This window comes from Crotalus tigris, unplaced genomic scaffold (genome assembly GCF_016545835.1).
Source record: "Crotalus tigris isolate CLP2741 ecotype Arizona unplaced genomic scaffold, ASM1654583v1 scf7180000018755.946041584:351173, whole genome shotgun sequence".
NCBI lineage: Eukaryota > Metazoa > Chordata > Lepidosauria > Squamata > Viperidae > Crotalus > Crotalus tigris.
In genome coordinates, this window is record NW_024097184.1 from 261,494 (window position 1) to 278,127 (window position 16,634).

General features: G+C 50.4%; 1 protein-coding gene across 1 annotated transcript in view; it reads left to right on the forward strand.

The window, feature by feature from the left end:
• SCRT2 (scratch family transcriptional repressor 2) overlaps positions 1–5,133 on the forward strand; it is a 29,338-nt gene extending 24,205 nt beyond the window's left edge. Inside the window, exon 2 of the mRNA XM_039355742.1 lies at positions 3,033–5,133. Coding sequence (XP_039211676.1) covers positions 3,033–3,742 — 710 coding nt within the window. The 3' untranslated portion in view covers positions 3,743–5,133. The remainder of the gene's footprint in view (positions 1–3,032) is intronic.
• The last annotated feature ends 11,501 nt before the right edge of the window (positions 5,134–16,634 follow it).

A 16,634-nucleotide genomic window follows, 5' to 3' on the forward strand; every position in this document is an offset into this window, starting at 1 on the left:
TGGCACATTAAAGAAAACGGGGTAAGATTACACTTTTATTTATTTATTCATGATGTTTCTATAACTCCCATCTAGAACTCACAGTCTCCCGGTGACTGGCCCAAAGTCACCCAGAGCTGAGTTTCATGCCTAGGACGTAACTAGAACTCACCATCTCCCGGTGACTGCCCCAAAATCACCCAGCCGAGTTTCATGCCTTGGACGTGACTAGAACTCACCGTCTCCCGGTGATTGGCTCAAAGTCACCCAGAGCTGAGTTTCATGCCTTGGACGTGACTAGAACTCACCGTCTCCATGTGATTGGCTCAAAGTCACCCAGAGCTGAGTTTCATGCCTTGGACGTGACTAGAACTCACCGTCTCCCGGTGATTGGCTCAAAGTCACCCAGAGCTGAGTTTCATGCCTAGGACGTGACTAGAACTCACCGTCTCCCGGTGATTGGCTCAAAGTCACCCAGAGCTGAGTTTCATGCCTAGGACGTGACTAGAACTCACCATCTCCCGGTGACTGCCCCACAGTCCCCCAGCTGAGTTTCACGCCTGGGATGTGACTAGAACTCACTGTCTCCCGGTGACTGCCCCAAAGTCCCCCAGCTGAGTTTCACGCCTGGGATGTGACTAGAACTCACTGTCTCCTGGTGACTAGCTGAGTTTCACGCGTAGGACGTGACTAGAACTCACCGTCTCCTGGTGACTGGCCCAAAGTCACCTAGCTGAGTTTCACGCCTAGGACATGACTAGAACTCACCATCTCCCAGTGACTGCCCCAACGTCACCCAGCCAAGTTTCACGCCTAGGATGTGACTAGAACTCACCATCTCCCAGTGACTACCTCAACGTCACCCAGCCGAGTTTTACGCCTAGGATGTGATTAGAACTCACCGTCTCCCAGTGACTGGCCCAAAGTCACCCAGCCGAGTTTCATGCCTAGGACGTGACTAGAACTCACCGTCTCCCAGTGACTGCCCCAACGTCACCCAGCCGAGTTTCACACCTAGGACATGACTAGAACTCCCGGTGACTGGCCCAAAGTCACCCAGCCGAGTTTCACGCCTAGGACGTGACTAGAACTCCTGGTGACTGGCCCAAAGTCACCCAGCCGAGTTTCACGCCTAGGACGTGACTAGAACTCACTGTCTCCCGGTGACTGGCCCAAAGTGACTCAGCCAGCTTTCCTGCTTAAAGTGGGACTAGAACTCACCATCTCCTGCTTTCTAGCCTAATGCCTTAACCATAGACCCAGCGGCTCTCTCTCTGTCTAATCACAAGTCCCATCAGCCCCACACTAGGATACACCAGGCTGGTGAATCCCTTGCAGATGGGACCCTCCTTCCTTCATTTTGTCCTTGCCAAGGACAAAAATTGGAACCACAAAGGCGGTGGTTGAGCCGGTCACGCCCGATGCTATGATCTTTGGGTTGAGTTGGGACTGTGGGTTGGTGCGTACAAACCTGTACACAAAGGCGGAGAGTTTAACCTAGTCTTCCCTTTGGATTCAAATCAGATCAGCGTTGATGGGTGGACTTCAACTTCCAGAGTTCTGCAGCCAGCCAGTTCTCCAGAACATAAAGCGTAATTCTTGTTTCCACCTTTTTTTCCTTCCTTCCTCTCTCATCAGGATCAACCCTCTTCCCTTCACCTTCTTCCTTCCTTCCTTCCTTCCTTCCTTCCTTCCTTCCTTCCTTCCTTCCTTCCCTCCCTCCCTCCCTCCCTTCCTTCCTTTCTTCCTCCCTTCCTCCCTCCTTTTCTTCTTTTTCTCTCTCCCTCCCTTTCTTCTACTCTCCCTCTCCTTTCCTTTCCTTTCCTTTCCTCTCCTCTCCTCTCCTTTCCTTTCCTTTCCTTTCTTTTCCTTCTATTCCCTATCCTTCCCCTTCCTTTCCTTCCCTTATTCTGTATTCCTTTCCTTTTTCTCTATCTTCCTCCCTCCCCCTCCCTCCCTCTCTCTCTCTCTCTTTCTTCAATGGATTTAGTTAAGATGGCAATGTAAATAGCTTTAAACAAATTTGTTTAAACCCTAACCCTTCCTCTCTCTCCATCCCTCCCCTCCTCTCCTCTCCTCTCCCCTCCCCTCCTCCTCCTCTCCTCTCTCCTCCTCTCCTCTCCTTTCCTCTCCTTTCCTCTCCTCTCCTCCTTTCCTCTCCTCTCCTCTCTCCTCCTCTCCTCTCCTCTCCTCTCTCTCCTCCTCTCCTCTCCTTTCCTCTCCTCTCCTTTCCTCTCCCCTCCTCTCTTCTCCTCTCTCCTCCTCTCCTCTCCTCTCCTTTCCTCTCTCCTCTCCTCTCCTCTCCTCCTCTCCTCTCCTCTCTCCTCCTCTCCTCTCTCCTCCTGTCCTTTCCTCTCCTCCTCTCCTCTCCTCTCCTCTCTTCTCCTCTCTCCCTCCTCCTCCTCCTCTCTCCTCTCCTCTCCTCTCCTCTCTCCTCCTCTCCTCCTCCTCTCCTCCTCTCTTCTCCCTCTCTCCTCTCCTCTCCTTTCCTCCTCTCCTCTCCTCTCTCTCCTCTCTCTCCTTTCCTCTCCTTTCCTCTTTCCTCTCCTCTCCTCTCCTTCTCCTCTCCTCTCTCCTCCTCTCCTCTCCTCTCCTCTCCTCTCCTCTCCTCTCCTCTCCTCTCCTCTCCTCTCCTCTCCTCTCCTCTCCTCTCCTCTCCTCTCCTCTTCTGCCCTGCCCTAGCCTAGCCTAGCCTAGCCAGGAGTTGAATTCAATTTGGCAAGTAAAAATCCACACTTCTTAACATTGCCAAGGTTCAGAAACACCCATCCAGGAGGCTGATAACCAAAAGACCGAACACGGAAGGAACTCAACGATCTTGGTCAGTATTTTTCAACCTCGGCCACTTTAAGAGGTCTGGACTTAAAACTCCTAGAATGGACTGGCACTTGCTTGTGGAATTCTGGGAGTTTAAGAAGCCCGGACCTTTTAAAGTGACCGAGGGCGAGAAACGCCGGCCCGGATCCGTGCGGTAGAATCCCCAGCCCAATCGGCCGACGTTTTTCAATTATCCGAACCTTTTCCCTGTGCTTCTCTGTCTCTCTCTCCCGCAGAATACCTCCCGGCCTGCCTCCCTTCCTCAGGTTACAAGAATGAAAAGAAGAAAGCCCACCGCCAGGGGGCCTCTCCTGACCCCCTCTACACCCCGATCCAAGAGGACTACAGCGATCCCGAGAGCCCCCAATCCAGCCTGTCCTCTCACTACTTCCAGGGCGAGGCGGCCGTCACCGAGAGCTACTCCATGGACGCCTTCTTCATCATTGACGGGCGGTCCCGCCGGCGGGCCGAGGGTCCTCGCCGGGGAGGACACCGCCACGCCTGCACCGAATGCGGCAAGACCTACGCCACCTCCTCCAACCTCAGCCGGCACAAGCAGACGCACCGCAGCCTGGATAGCAAGCTGGCGCGCAAGTGCCCGACGTGCAGCAAGGCCTACGTCTCCATGCCGGCTTTGGCGATGCACCTGCTGACCCACAACCTCAAACACAAGTGTGCCGTGTGCGGCAAGGCCTTCAGCCGGCCATGGCTGCTGCAGGGACACATGCGCTCGCACACCGGGGAGAAGCCCTTCGGGTGTTCCCACTGCGGGAAGGCCTTTGCTGACCGCTCCAATCTGCGCGCCCACATGCAAACCCACTCGGCGCTCAAGCACTACCGTTGCAAGCAATGCCACAAGACCTTTGCCCTCAAGTCCTACCTCCACAAACACTACGAATCGGCCTGCTTCAAGGGGCCAGAGCACGCCTGCCCAGCGGGGAACTGACCCCAAGCTGTGGCAGGGAGTTCCCACGCCTGCCACCTCCTCTTGGGCTTCCCGGGGTTGATTCCCGCTTCACAAAAAAGAAGCTCGCTGGAGCCGGGAGGATCCCTGGGAAGAATCACAGGACACCGCAGTGCTGCGCGTTGAGGCGAGCACTGCAAGCTCAGCGAACTCTCTTCCTAAAACTCAGCGGACTGGGTTCACACAACACATATAACCCGGCCAAGTCAAGGTGATAGATACACCTGCCCGACCTGCTACGTTCGGGGGTCCTTAGCGTTGCTCAGGTCCTGTACGCATGCGAGCAAAGCTCAGAGGTCCATCTGCCTTCAGCCCCTGGATTAGTTCGTGCTTTGAAGAACTGGATGGATTTCAAAACCTGGCTTAAGGCTGTTGAGCGAATATTATCCGTGGCTGGATTCACACGACACAGCGGACCGGGGTGCAGTGGGGTTCTCGGTCTTGCTGTGTGCAGCTGACGAACGACGACACGTCGTACCTGGGGCAACCCTCAAATTCACTCCCCGAGACAGAAAGCGGAAGAAACATCTGTGGATGAATTAACGAACTAAGGTTGAAAGAATGAAGGTGCTAATCTGTACCTGGATGAAGTTTAGGACCAACTCGGCGTGGGGATACACCAGGTGCACGAAGCCATGAGGTGGTTAGTTTGGGCCCAGCATAACGCGTGAATGCAGGAACAGTGTTGGATACATCTGATTTAGGATTTGACATGGCGGTAGGATTCAGCCGGTTCGCACCACTTCGGCAGAACCGGGAGTGAATTTTTTTGTTGCCCAGGCCCAGAACGGACTTCCGGAAGTGGCATCCACGCACAGAACCGGTTCTTCCCCCATTCGAATCCCACCACTGGTTTGACATGTTGTGTGAATCCAGCCCAGAGGACTTTTTGGAAAGAGAGCTAGAACAGATCACAAAGCCCACTTGCTTTCTGATTTCGCCCCCCCTTTTTTTTCCCTTCCTTCAGCTCAGCAGAAGCAATAACAACCACTTTGCTTGCATAAAGGTGTCCCTGAGGGAATCCCCTCCCTCACCTGATCCCTGCTTGTCTTCACACCTTGCGAGAAACTCTGGACTTTTGGGGACACGACGCAGGAGACGGAAAGAAGGGACACCTCTCCTTTGGAACACCACGGGCGTATTTACTCCTTAATTTATTTATTCTGTATTTATTTCATGCTGCTGCTGCTTCTGCCTTTTGGGAGGGGGGGGAGAACACAGTTGGTCAGCGAGGGAAACTTTTCGGGGACGGAACAAAAGCTGTTGCTGTTTGCCTGCACAAGGAGACTCTTCGAAGAGGTAGAAGTTCAACCGATGGAGCCACGCTGGGTAGTTTGGAATTCAAGACTCACCCGGTTGTGAAAAAAACTAGAAAGGGTGTGTCGCAGTTTTTCTCAACCTCTGCCACTTTAAGGGAGGTGGACTTCAACTCCCAGAATTCCTCAGCCAGCCATGCTGGCTGAGGAATTCTGGGAGTTGAAGTCCATCCACTTTAAAGTGGCAGAGGTTGAGGAAGACTGCATTACGGCAGTACTTCTGCTGTAAGAATTGAGGAACCTTTGTGGAACAAGGGTCTGGGAACGCAACGTGTGAATGTGTCGGTGTGGGTGTGTGTGTGTATAAAAACAGCGGCTTTTCTGGTTATAACCCTGGTTACAAAGGCTTCGGAAGCTCTAAGATGGGCTGGTGTCCTTAAGAAATTGCAGCAGTCCATGTCTGAGAGGGGAGGATCAAAAAATGTCCACATGGCATCTGCAATTATGCGCAGCATATATTTTTTTAAAGGGGCAGGCTTTTGATAGCTGCCATCTTGACTTTTTTGACCGAGTTCCCCTGGAAACCCTTGCCAATAGCTCTGTTGAATAGCTCTGTTTATCTAGAGCAGTGGTTCTCAACCTGTGGGTCGGGACCCCATTTGGGGTCGAACGACCATTTTACGGGGGTCGCCAAACAACGCAGTCCGCCATTTTTTCCCCCCCTTTTCCTTAGCTGTGCTACTCCCTTTTATTCTATTGGCTTTTGAAAGCCAATAGAATAGACTCTCTTGAATAGAGTCTAATTCTGTTGGCTTTCAAAAGCCAACAGGAATTGTCCAGGCTGTCTCTGCCCTGCTGAGCCTGCCAAAAGTCCCATTCTGCAAACGGTGCTGCACCCGTTGAGTAGTCCTCGACTTACGACCAGTTGAGTAGTCTTCGACTTACGACCGGTTGGGGGTCGCGGCATTAAAAAGGTTGAGAACCACTGATCTAGAGCAATTTTTCTCCGCAACTTTAAGAAGGGTGGACTTTGACTCCCAGAATTCCCCAGCTAGCCACAGTCGAAGTCCACGCTTCTGAAAGTTGTTCAGAATGAGAAACATTGATCTAAGGGGCGCCAATTAGGAAAAAGGTGGACTACCCTACACAGGGCAGCTTTGCCGGCCCTTGAGGACTAGAAACGTTGACCCCGAAGCAACCAAAAATCAGTATCTCAGATCCAGAAAAGTAAAAATTCCCCTTTTTTGGGTCTAGTCGGCTGAGGAGATCCTCAGGGATATGTCCAGGGTAGTTCTCCTTGTCAGCCATGCAGAAGAGATTGGCTGTTGCTTCTCCTGGTGGTCTCCTATCCCCGTGAACCTGACAAGGTCCAGCTTACCTTTTTCAAACCACAGCACAAATAAAGTCTCACTGAAATCAAGCTGGACCCCCTCAGGATCACGGATGAGTCCTCTGTGGGTTTCTGGGTGACAACAGGAAGGACTTTAGTTTTGACTTCTGAAGTTTCGCCTACAGCCCGGACATTTCCTGGGGAATCTCTTGGTGGTCTCCTTTTCCTTGGCTCTTTGTAGTTAATCCAATATTAATCCGGTCCAAAGGACAGCTTTGGATTCACTAGGACCAGCTACCCATCTGAATGCCATCCAGCTATTGTCGAATGCCAACATTTTTGCACAAGCTTAACCTCTGAACTTTGAGCCTCTTTTTGTGACGCACATAAAAGCCTTTTTTAAAAGAGGGACAAATCCAGGTGGTCCTCGACTTACAGCCGTTCCTTTAGGGGGCCATCCAAAGTTATGACCGTTTTTCACATTTAACGACCGTCGCGACGTCCTTACAGTCACCGGATCAAAATCCAGACATTTGGCAACTGACTCACATTTACGACGGTTTGCAGTGTCCCCCGGGGGTCACCGGATCCCTTTTGGTGACCTCCTGATAAACAGAGTCAAGGGGGCGGGGCAAGCCAAATTCATTTAACAACTGAGTGACTAGCTTAATAGCGGCAGCGATTTACTTCAGAACTATGGCAAGAAAAGGTCGTAAAACGGGACAATAACAAATGCCTTGCTTAGCAACGGAAATTTGGGGCTCAAGAGAACGGATGTTGTGGGTGCTCCAACATTGGAGGTGTTTAAGAAGAGACTGGACAGCCATTTGTCTGAAACGGGATAGGGCAGCGATGGCGAACCTTTCAGAGACCGAGTGCCCAAAAACTGCCCCCCTGTCCCCGTTCCGCCCTGCCCACTGGGCCACCCACCACCTCCACGGCCCTCCACAGATCACCCAGGCAGCCCAGCAGCATCATGGCGGCCACGCTCCCCGCCCGTGCCCCGCAGCATCATCTGCGTGCAACGGGGCGCAAGGGTGAAGTCTTGTTCCCGCTGTCCGACTACCACGTTCTTGGCTGTGCTGCTTCGTGTGGGCCGTGCCCAGGGGCGACTCTCCTCCGGGGGGGGGTCTGCTGGTGAGGAGGGGGCCGTGGCAGGAGGCGGGGCTGGGGAGACGGTGTGTGTGCCCACAGAGAGGGCTCTGAGTGCCGCCTCTGGCACCCGTGCCATAGGTTCGCCACCACTGGGATAGGGTTTCCTGCCTGAGCGGGATTGGGGGGTTGGACTAGATGACTTCCGAGGTCCCTCCCAACTCTTGTTAGTCTCTCCTGCTGTAACTGTGGCTGTAAATTGAGGATGACCTGTAATTGGCCGGGTGGAAGTTCAGCACATCAACCTCCAGGGGCAGGTAACGGACAGTATTTAAGCCCCTCTTAAAGAGGGAGAAAACAAAATGAGTTTTTTATTTTGCTGCCCTGCTAGAGTCCACCTTTTTCCTTTCAGCGAATCCCTCCTGCTAAATCTGAGCGCACCAGAAGAGCCGCTGCTGCTGCCGCCGTATGCATAGGATTCTCTATTTAAATATTCTAATTTATCCTATTTATTATCCTATTTATTGTTTGCCAATTCGTAAGGGGCCGGGGTGGGTGGCGGGGAAAAAAAATGGAAGTTTTCTGTGCATGCACTCTAGATAGGAGGGAACTGGTTGCCACTGGCGCGCGGCATGGATCTGCTGCCTGGCGGACTTTATTTCTTATTTTTATCTTATTTTGACCTTAACTTTTGCTCTCAAAGAGCAGGCAGAGATTTAAAACAGGGATCGCGAATCGAATTCCGCCCCAACACGAAGTTGTGTCTTTTAACGCCTGTGTGTAGCCAGAACACAGGAACCCTGCCTTAACCAGGACAAAATCTGGAGTCCCAGAAAATTGTTGACTTTCTACTCCGGGACAGTTGCATCATACAAGGGACAAATCTCCCAGCTTGGAGTCAAACAGAAAAAGTTCTGGAGAACTTTTCGCCAAGTTGGGGTTGACTTGAACACAGTCCCTTTCTCCATGTTCAGACTCATCCTTGCCACTGCCGCGTGGATTTTCTCCCATAGATGCACCGAAAAACTAAGGTGGTAACAAATCCGTAGGCAGATAGTCCTCCACTTACGACCGTTCAAAGTCACCAGGGCTCTGAAAAAAATGACCGTTTTTTTACACTTATGACCATGGCAGCGTCCTGGCAGTCATGTGATCAAAATTCAGCCACTTGGTAACGGACTTGTATTTGTGTCGGTTGCACAGTGTCCCAAGCAAAGTCAGTGGGGGAAGAAAAGTCGCCAAATGGGACAAAACTCACTTCCCAAACTTCTCCCTGAACGACGTAAATTTTGAGCTCGTACATCATGGTCGTAAGTAGAGGAGTAACTGTATAAACCAGAAACATCCCCTTCATTTCTTTTCTCTATCCGCCAACATATTCCATCTGTTCTCTGGGAAGTTAAAAATATAAATCCTGGTTTATTTTTAACTGGGGATGAAAAAAAAATAATGGGAACCAGCATCTCAACCAATCAGGTGTGGGCCATTCCAGAGGTGGGTTCGAGTTGCTGGCTGGCCCCATCTGGATCAACGAAGATCTCCAAATGTCGTGATGATGTTTTGATATATATGCAATAGCAGTTAATGACATTACCTCACCAGAATGTTGGACCTGTAGCTTTCCAGGAGGTTAAAAGTGATCTGTCGGGGAAATCTCCATTTTGTCCCCATAACAACAATCCTGTGAGGTAGGTGGGTCTGAAAGAGAACCTGCCTCAGTATATTTCTCGGGGCTAAGCATGGCCTTGAGCTAAGCTAGCCACACTCAACCAACATTTTAATCTAGCGTTGGACAATTTAAGAGGTGTGGACTTCAATACCCAGAATTTCCCAGCCAGTATGATTAGGGTATTGTTTTCACCTTGTTTGTCTGGGGTTAATCCCTGCTTATCTAGTCAGCTGCTGAAGAGGATGTGTTCCTCTTGTTTCTTCCTTAGCTTTTTGTATTATCCTTTTTGAACGGTGTTTAAATATGATTTACTTCTATGTGTCTATTAAACAATACCCTAATCAAGCTGGAGGATTGTGGGAGTCGAAGTCCACCCATCTAACCAGGTAATTCTGGGATTTCAAGCCCACCCGTCTTAAAGTTGTCACCAAGGTTGAGAGAGACTGCCATCGTTCAACAACGATCCCAAAAAACTAGGTACCGTATATTCCGGTGTATAGGGCGACCCGGCCTATAAGACGACCCCCGACTTCGACGTCGAGTCGCATGCCTAGAAAGTCGTCTTATACGCCGGAAGCTACGTTATTTCTGGTGTATTAGACGACTCGGCGTATAAGATGACCCCCGAGTTCGGCGCCGATTTCAACACTCTCAAAAATCGTCTTATACGGCAGAAAGTACGATAGTTCAATCAACAGCTTAGGACTTAGACAGGGGCCTAGCCTCACCATTAAATTTATAAACATTTGAGAAGCAGGAAAATGAACAAGGGGCACGTGGTGAGTGAAGGAAAGTTTGGGGTGACACGATAGCCGTGTTTGAATATTTGAGGGGTGCCACAAAGAAGAGGGGGTCCAAATTCCTTCAGGAATTCTTCAGGTTTTATTTGCACGGAATGAACAGCATTGGCCCATCTGAGATTTAGAAATGTTTAGATCATATGCTACGTTTGAAGCGCTGGTGCTCTGAGCGGTCTGAGCATGACTGTTGGCTTGCAGACATTTCATTACCCAACTAGGTAATATCATCAATGTTAGTGACTGTGGGGCTTGCTCAAGCTTTGAGTAGCTGGGTTCACACAGCATACTAGGGCCAGGTGGCTTGTAGTTTGTAGGAAGCATGCAATGCAAGTAGATAAATAGGTACCACCGGTGGGAAGGAAACAGTGTTCCGCGCGCCTTTGGTGTATAATCATGCTGGCCACATGAAAAGGTGTCTTCAGACAACACTGACTCTCTCTGCCCAAAAACAGAGACGGGCATCTACAGTTGGACACAACTGACAGACAAACTCTTACCTTATAGCTTAATATGTTGGGGTACCTAAGAGCCTCACCATGGTACAGGAACCAGGCCATTGTGTTAAGCCATAATGCGGCAGACTCATCCAGGCACTATATGTTATATGAATGCAGCAACTGTTTTGGTAAAATCCAGGGTAAAATGCAGCCGGTTGTTCTACTGGGCAGAAAGTGGAACGACCGGCTGCAGACAACTCTTCTGACACCGCACTCTTAACTAGGATACTACATTAAACCATTGTCAGGAGCCGCCCAACGCCCTGGACCATAAACGGATCAGATGGACTGGGTTCCCATCAGACTTCTCCCCACAAAAAGGAGAAGGAAGTACTGTTGACCCCCCCCCCAATCGACCTTAGTGTGTTTTTAGCGGATCGTTGCTAGTTTTTTAACCCAGGTGGGTGAGCTTGTTGTATGAACGCGGCAGGGGACAGATGTCTTTCATCGATCTTATGGAGATTTAAGGAGCTTGTAACCATTCTGGGAAAGAATATGGATGTTTATAATTCCCTTTTCAACAAGCCTCAGGTTTCAGCCCTTCAAGGTAGGCCAGGACAAAAAAAAAACCCACAAAAAACCACATACACACTGCAAGGATTTCAAGAATGCTAGTTTATCGTTGCAGGGTATGTTCACCCAATCTTGACACCCCATCCAGAACCTTTCCTACTCGTTTGTAAGGATAACAAGGTCAAGATGGGGCCTTTCCGAATCTGTTTTTCCTGCTTTCCCACTTTCCCAGGGCTGAGTAACTGTTTTACCTCTCCTGGCCCCACCCTTGGCAAGGTCCGTGCGATATTCGTTGACACTGGGATAAGTGCCGACAGCACAGTGCAAAAAGCATGTCAGGTTAGCATCGGATGTTCGCACGTCGCCGTGTCCAGCACAGCTTTCAGGATTTGTAACACACAGGGAGCACACAAACGGACCCGCAAGACACCACAACCTGTACTACAGATGTGATTTCTTTGATGAACAATTCCCTGCGGACAATGCCGGGCTGGGAACTATCTCTCTCTCTCTCTCTCTCTCTCTCTCTCTCTCTCTCTCTCCCCTTCTTGAACTATCTCTCTCTCTCTCTCTCTCTCTCTCTCTCTCTCTCTCTCTCCCCTTCTTGCTCTCTCTCTCTCTCTCTCTCTCTCTCTCTCTCTCTCCTTCTTGCTTTCTCTCTCTCTCTCTCTCTCCCCTTCTTGCTCTCTCTCTCTCTCTCTCTCCTTCTCTCTCTCTCTCTCCTTCTTGCTCTCTCTCTCTCTCTCTCTCTCTCCTTCTTGCTTTCTCTCTCTCTCTCTCTCTCCCCTTCTTGCTCTCTCTCTCTCTCTCTCTCCTCTCTCTCTCTCTCCTTCTTGCTCTCTCTCTCTTTCTCTCTCTCTCTCCTTCTCTCTCTCTCCTTCTCTCTCTCTCTCTCTCTCTCCTTGCTCTCTCTCTCTCTGTCTCTCTCTCAGAAAAGGAGGGAGAGAGAGAGAGAGAGAGATTAGAGAGAAGAGCAAAGAGCGGGGCAGGGAGAGCGAGAGAGAGAGAGAAACGGATGGAGAGAGAGATGAGAGCGAGAGAAGGAGAGAGAAGAGAGAGAGAGAGAGAGAGAGAAGGAGGGAGGGAGATAGAGAGAGCAGAGAGCAAAGGAAGGGAAGAGAGAGATCGAGAGAGAGAAGCAGAGAAGAGAAGAGGAAGGAGAGAAGAGAGGAGAGAGAGAGCGAAGGAGAGAGAGAGAAGGAGAGAGAGAGAGAGAGATGAGAGATGAAGGAGTAAGACGAGCGAGGGAGAGAGTAGAGAAGGCGGGGAGAGAGAAGAAGAGAGAGAAGAGAGAGAGAGAAGGAAGAGAGAGAGAGAGAGAAAAGTAAGGGAGAGAGAGAGAGAGAAAACGGAGGGAGAAAGAGAGAAGATGAGAAAAGGAGCGGAGAGAGAGAGATAGAGAGAGAAGAGAGAGGGAGAGAGAGAGAAAAGGAGGGAGAGAGAGTAGAGAGAAGGAGGGAGAAGCCAAGAGAGAGAGAGAGAGAGAGGAGAGGGAGAGAGAGAGAAAAGGAGGGCAGAGAGAGAGAGAGAGAAGGAGGGAAGAGAGAGAGAGAGAGTTAGAGATAGTAGAAACGGATGGAGAGTGAGAGATAGAGAAGGAGGGAGAGGAAGAGAGAGAAGAGTAGAGAGTAGAAAAAGGAGGAGATAGAGAGAGGTGAGAGAGAGAGAAAATGAGGATATAGAGAGTATAGAAGCGGGGCGAGAGAATACGAGAGAGAGAGCGCTTAAGGAGGGAGAGAGGAGAGAGAGAGAGAGAGAAGAGGGCGAGCTGCTCTACCACTTCTTGCTGCTCGCTCTCTGAGAAGGAGGGATCGCTAGATATAGTTCGAATTACTAGCGAGCGCCACTTGCTCTATAGATCTGCTCTCTATGTCTACTTGTCTCTCTCTCTCCCCTTATTGCTCTCTTCTCTCTCTATCCGTGCTTGCTTCGATATCTATATATATTCTCATCGCTACTAGCTCATCTCTCTCTCTCTCTCTCTCTCTCTCCTTCTTGCTCTCTCTCTCTCTCTCTCTCTCTCAACCAGAGTTCCTGGTTTCCTGCCCGTAGTTTTTGCACTTGGGACGGTACCCCAGTTCCCTTTCGGTGTTTAGAACTGTAAATAAAATACGATAGCAATAATCCCCTTTGCATGATTTAGCTCCCCACCCTAACCCAGCCAGCCAGATGTTGGCTTGGGCAGATTACAGGTGAATACAGGTCTTCCTGATGTGAAACTACCTGCAGTATTGTAATGCAATTCAGGGATGATAATAAAAAGGGCCTTCTTTTCTGCTACATCCGTTGTGTGGTTTGTCTGTTAGGGGGGAAAGGAAATGGGGGCTCAAAAAAGCTTTGAAGGGGCACTCCCGAAGACAGAGTGGGACGTTTAGGCACGGACCCTTGCCTGCGCCTCCTTCGCCCCCACCCAAACAATTCAGCCCATTTACAGCCAGCTTTCCTCCTCTGCTGGTCTTCCCCCGGCCATTCTCCATGGCCAGTGGCCACCTGGCCCTTCGCCCAGGCACTGTTTGACCTGGGCCTTGGGCTGCACAAGACAAGTAGCCCGCAGCCAATCGAGTGTGGCAGGCAGAAGCGGGGGCAGTGTGCAATGGGCAATCTCAGGGACTGTGTGTGTGGGGGGGGGTCAGTGTGTGTTGCCAGATTTTTTTGAAAAAGTACTGTGTCTGCTCTACAGGTTTTGGGTCCTTGCAGATCTGTCACCAGGACCAGAGGGAGGAGGAGTGGTGGCGGGAATAGCAGCCACTGGGGCCACTGGGGCAGGGGGGGCAGACAGGTGTGTGTTGTGGGGGACCAGGAAGAGAGGGAGGGCTTCACAAAGACAGCTTGGACCTAAGACCCCAAAGAGAACAGAATGGGACAATTATCCGCAAGCACATGGCCGTGCCCACTTCACGGCACCACCGCCACGCTCCGTCGCAGGTGACCTGCCACCGGAGGTCCATCTCGGCCAGTGCTCCTCCCCAGCCAATTGTCTGCTGGCATTAGGCTCCCGCCCCCTCATCCCGGGTGATTTGCTGAGGAACGCTTGTCCCCAGCCAATTCGCAGTATGGGACACATAGCCGCACATCCTGGCAGTGTCATGGTTCCGACAGATGAAACTCTTCAAAGAACTTCGAGGCATTGTTTACCTTAAAGAATCTTTATTTGAGAAGCATAACATCGGCACTTACACAGCCGAAGCAAAAATCTGAATTCCCCTCCCCTGGGCACATAGTATCAAAGCACAATTCCCTCCTCCAATTCACTGTCATAAATCACATTCTCCAATTAGTTTGAAATGCAGACTTTCCCTCCAGTTCTTCAACCTGCCAATTCTTATCATCTCTTATTTCAAAAAACCTTGATTCTCACACTGGTCACAGCATTGTTATGTCTAACTAAACTCCCATGCACATTCCTCCTCCTCTGGGGGGGGGGCAGTATCATCTAATTCTAACTCTAATTCTAAGAGTAAAACATAAGAAGGAAAATGGCTGCATCTCCATATGTTGTCAAAGCAAGAACATCCGATGTTAGCAGCGTTCACAGGCAGCCAATCCAGGCGCCAAAGGATGGAGCCCCTGCCTTCCCATTGGATGCAGTCCTACCAGTATGGCTTCCTGAAGCGGAAACTGAAAGGGTTGGGGCAGGGAGAGGAGAGAAGCAAATGTGTTGTTGCTAAGAGTCCTGGTGGTGCAGTGGCCAGAATGAGGTATTGCAGACAGACTCTGCATTCCACTGCCGGGAGTTCGATCCTAACCAGCTCAAGGTTGGACTCAGCCTTCCATCCTTCCGAGGTTGGTAAAATGAGGACCCAGATCGTTGGGGGGGGGGTGTCAATATGCTGACTCTGTAAACTGCTGAGAGAAGACTGTAAAGCATTGTGAAGCGGTATATAAGTCTAAGAGCTATTGCAATATTTTCTTTCCTTCCTTCCCTTCTCCTCTCTTTCCTTCCTTCCTTCCTTCCCCCCTGCCTCCCTCCCTCTTTCCCTTCCCTTCCCTTCTCTTCCCCTCTCTCCTTCTTTCCTTCCTTCCTTTCTTCCTCCCTCCCTTCCTTTTCCTTTTCCTCTCTTTTTCCTTCCTCTGAGTCCTGGTGGCACAGTGGTTAGAATGCAGTATTGCAGGCTGACTCTGCCCACTGCCAGCAGTTCGATCCTGACCGGCTCAAGGTTAGACTCAGCTTTCCATCTTTCCGAGGTCAGTAAAATGAGGACACAGATTGTTGTGTGTGTGTGTGTGTGTGTGTGTGTGTGTGTGAATATGCTGACTCTGTAAACCGCTTAGAGAGGACTGTCAAGCATTGTGAAGCGGTATATAAGTCTAAGAGCTATGCCCCTGGCAACAAACAGCGTAATACACCCTGCTGCACTTTTGTGTGTGTGTGGAAAAGCAGGAGCGACTTGCCAAATAGGTGTGAGCTCAGAACGGGCTCCAAGTGATGGGAAGATGGCGGCGGAGGCAGCACCAACAACACTACGCGTGAGGTTGGTGTGGTGGCCAGCATCACTGCCAATTCAATTCTGGTCAGGAGTTAGGGGGCTGATCAGATCCATTTTGTTGTAAGGCTACGTTAACAGAATATAGGTAGTCCTTGACTTACAACCGTTCGTTTTGTGGCTGTTCAAAGTTACCGCAGCAGTGTGAAAAGTGACCGATGCCCCCTTTTCACACGTACAATAGTTGCAGCATCCCTGTGTTTTCAGACACTTGGCAACTGGCTTGTATTTATGATGATCGCAGCATCCCGGGGGTCGTGTGATCCCCTTTTGCAGCCTTTGGACAAACATACCTTCAGACAACTTCCTGACAGCGAGGACAAATAACCAGTGGAACAGCTTGCCACCAGAAACCGTGGGCGCTCCATCACTGGAGATTTTTAAGAAGAGGCTGGACAATCACCTGTCTCGAGATGGTATAGGTTCTCCTGCTTGAGCAGGGGGCTGGACTAGAAGACCTCCAAGGTCCCTTCCAGCTCTATTTCTATTCTAAAGACAATGGGGGAAGCTGAAGTAACTTTACAGCTGTGTTGCTAACTTCACAATCTCAGTTATTCCTTTGTCAACGGTGTCAAGAAGGGTTATAAAATGGGGCAAAGCTCCCTTCACAGTTGTCCTGCTCAGCAACAGAAAGTTCCAGCTGGGTTATGGTCATTAAGTTGAGGACCACCTGCGTTCCAGGTCTGAGAATACAAATCGCCCGCTGTCTCTTTTAACAGCCTGAGAAGCTGAGTCTTTTTCTCTCCGTTATACAGCTGAGGGCTACACGCTCTCTTATCTAATTGTCCCCCAGGAAACATTCCTTCATCTCCATCCCTCCAGTTCTTTCTCCACGTACCATGACAGATGCCCACAAAAAGTTGCCCTTGATCACTCAGGAATATAGCCCCGGCTTCAAGTTTTTATTCCTGCTTTTAGACTCGTTGTTGTTGTTAGTCGCGAAGTCGTGTCTGACCCATCGCAACCCCATGGACAACGTTCCTCCAGGCCTTCCTGTCCTCTACCATCTTCTGGAGTCCACTTATATATGTCTTAATTATTTATATATGTCTTAATTACTTTTACATTCAATCTTTGTAGACAAAAAGATCCAAGGACTGGGGGATGTTGTGGTTGTTAGTGGCAAAGTCGTGTCTGACCCATCGCGACCCCATGGACCACGCTCCTCCAGGCCTTCCTGTCCTCTGCCATCTTCTGGAGTCCATTGAAGCTCACGCCTCCTGCTTCAGGGAC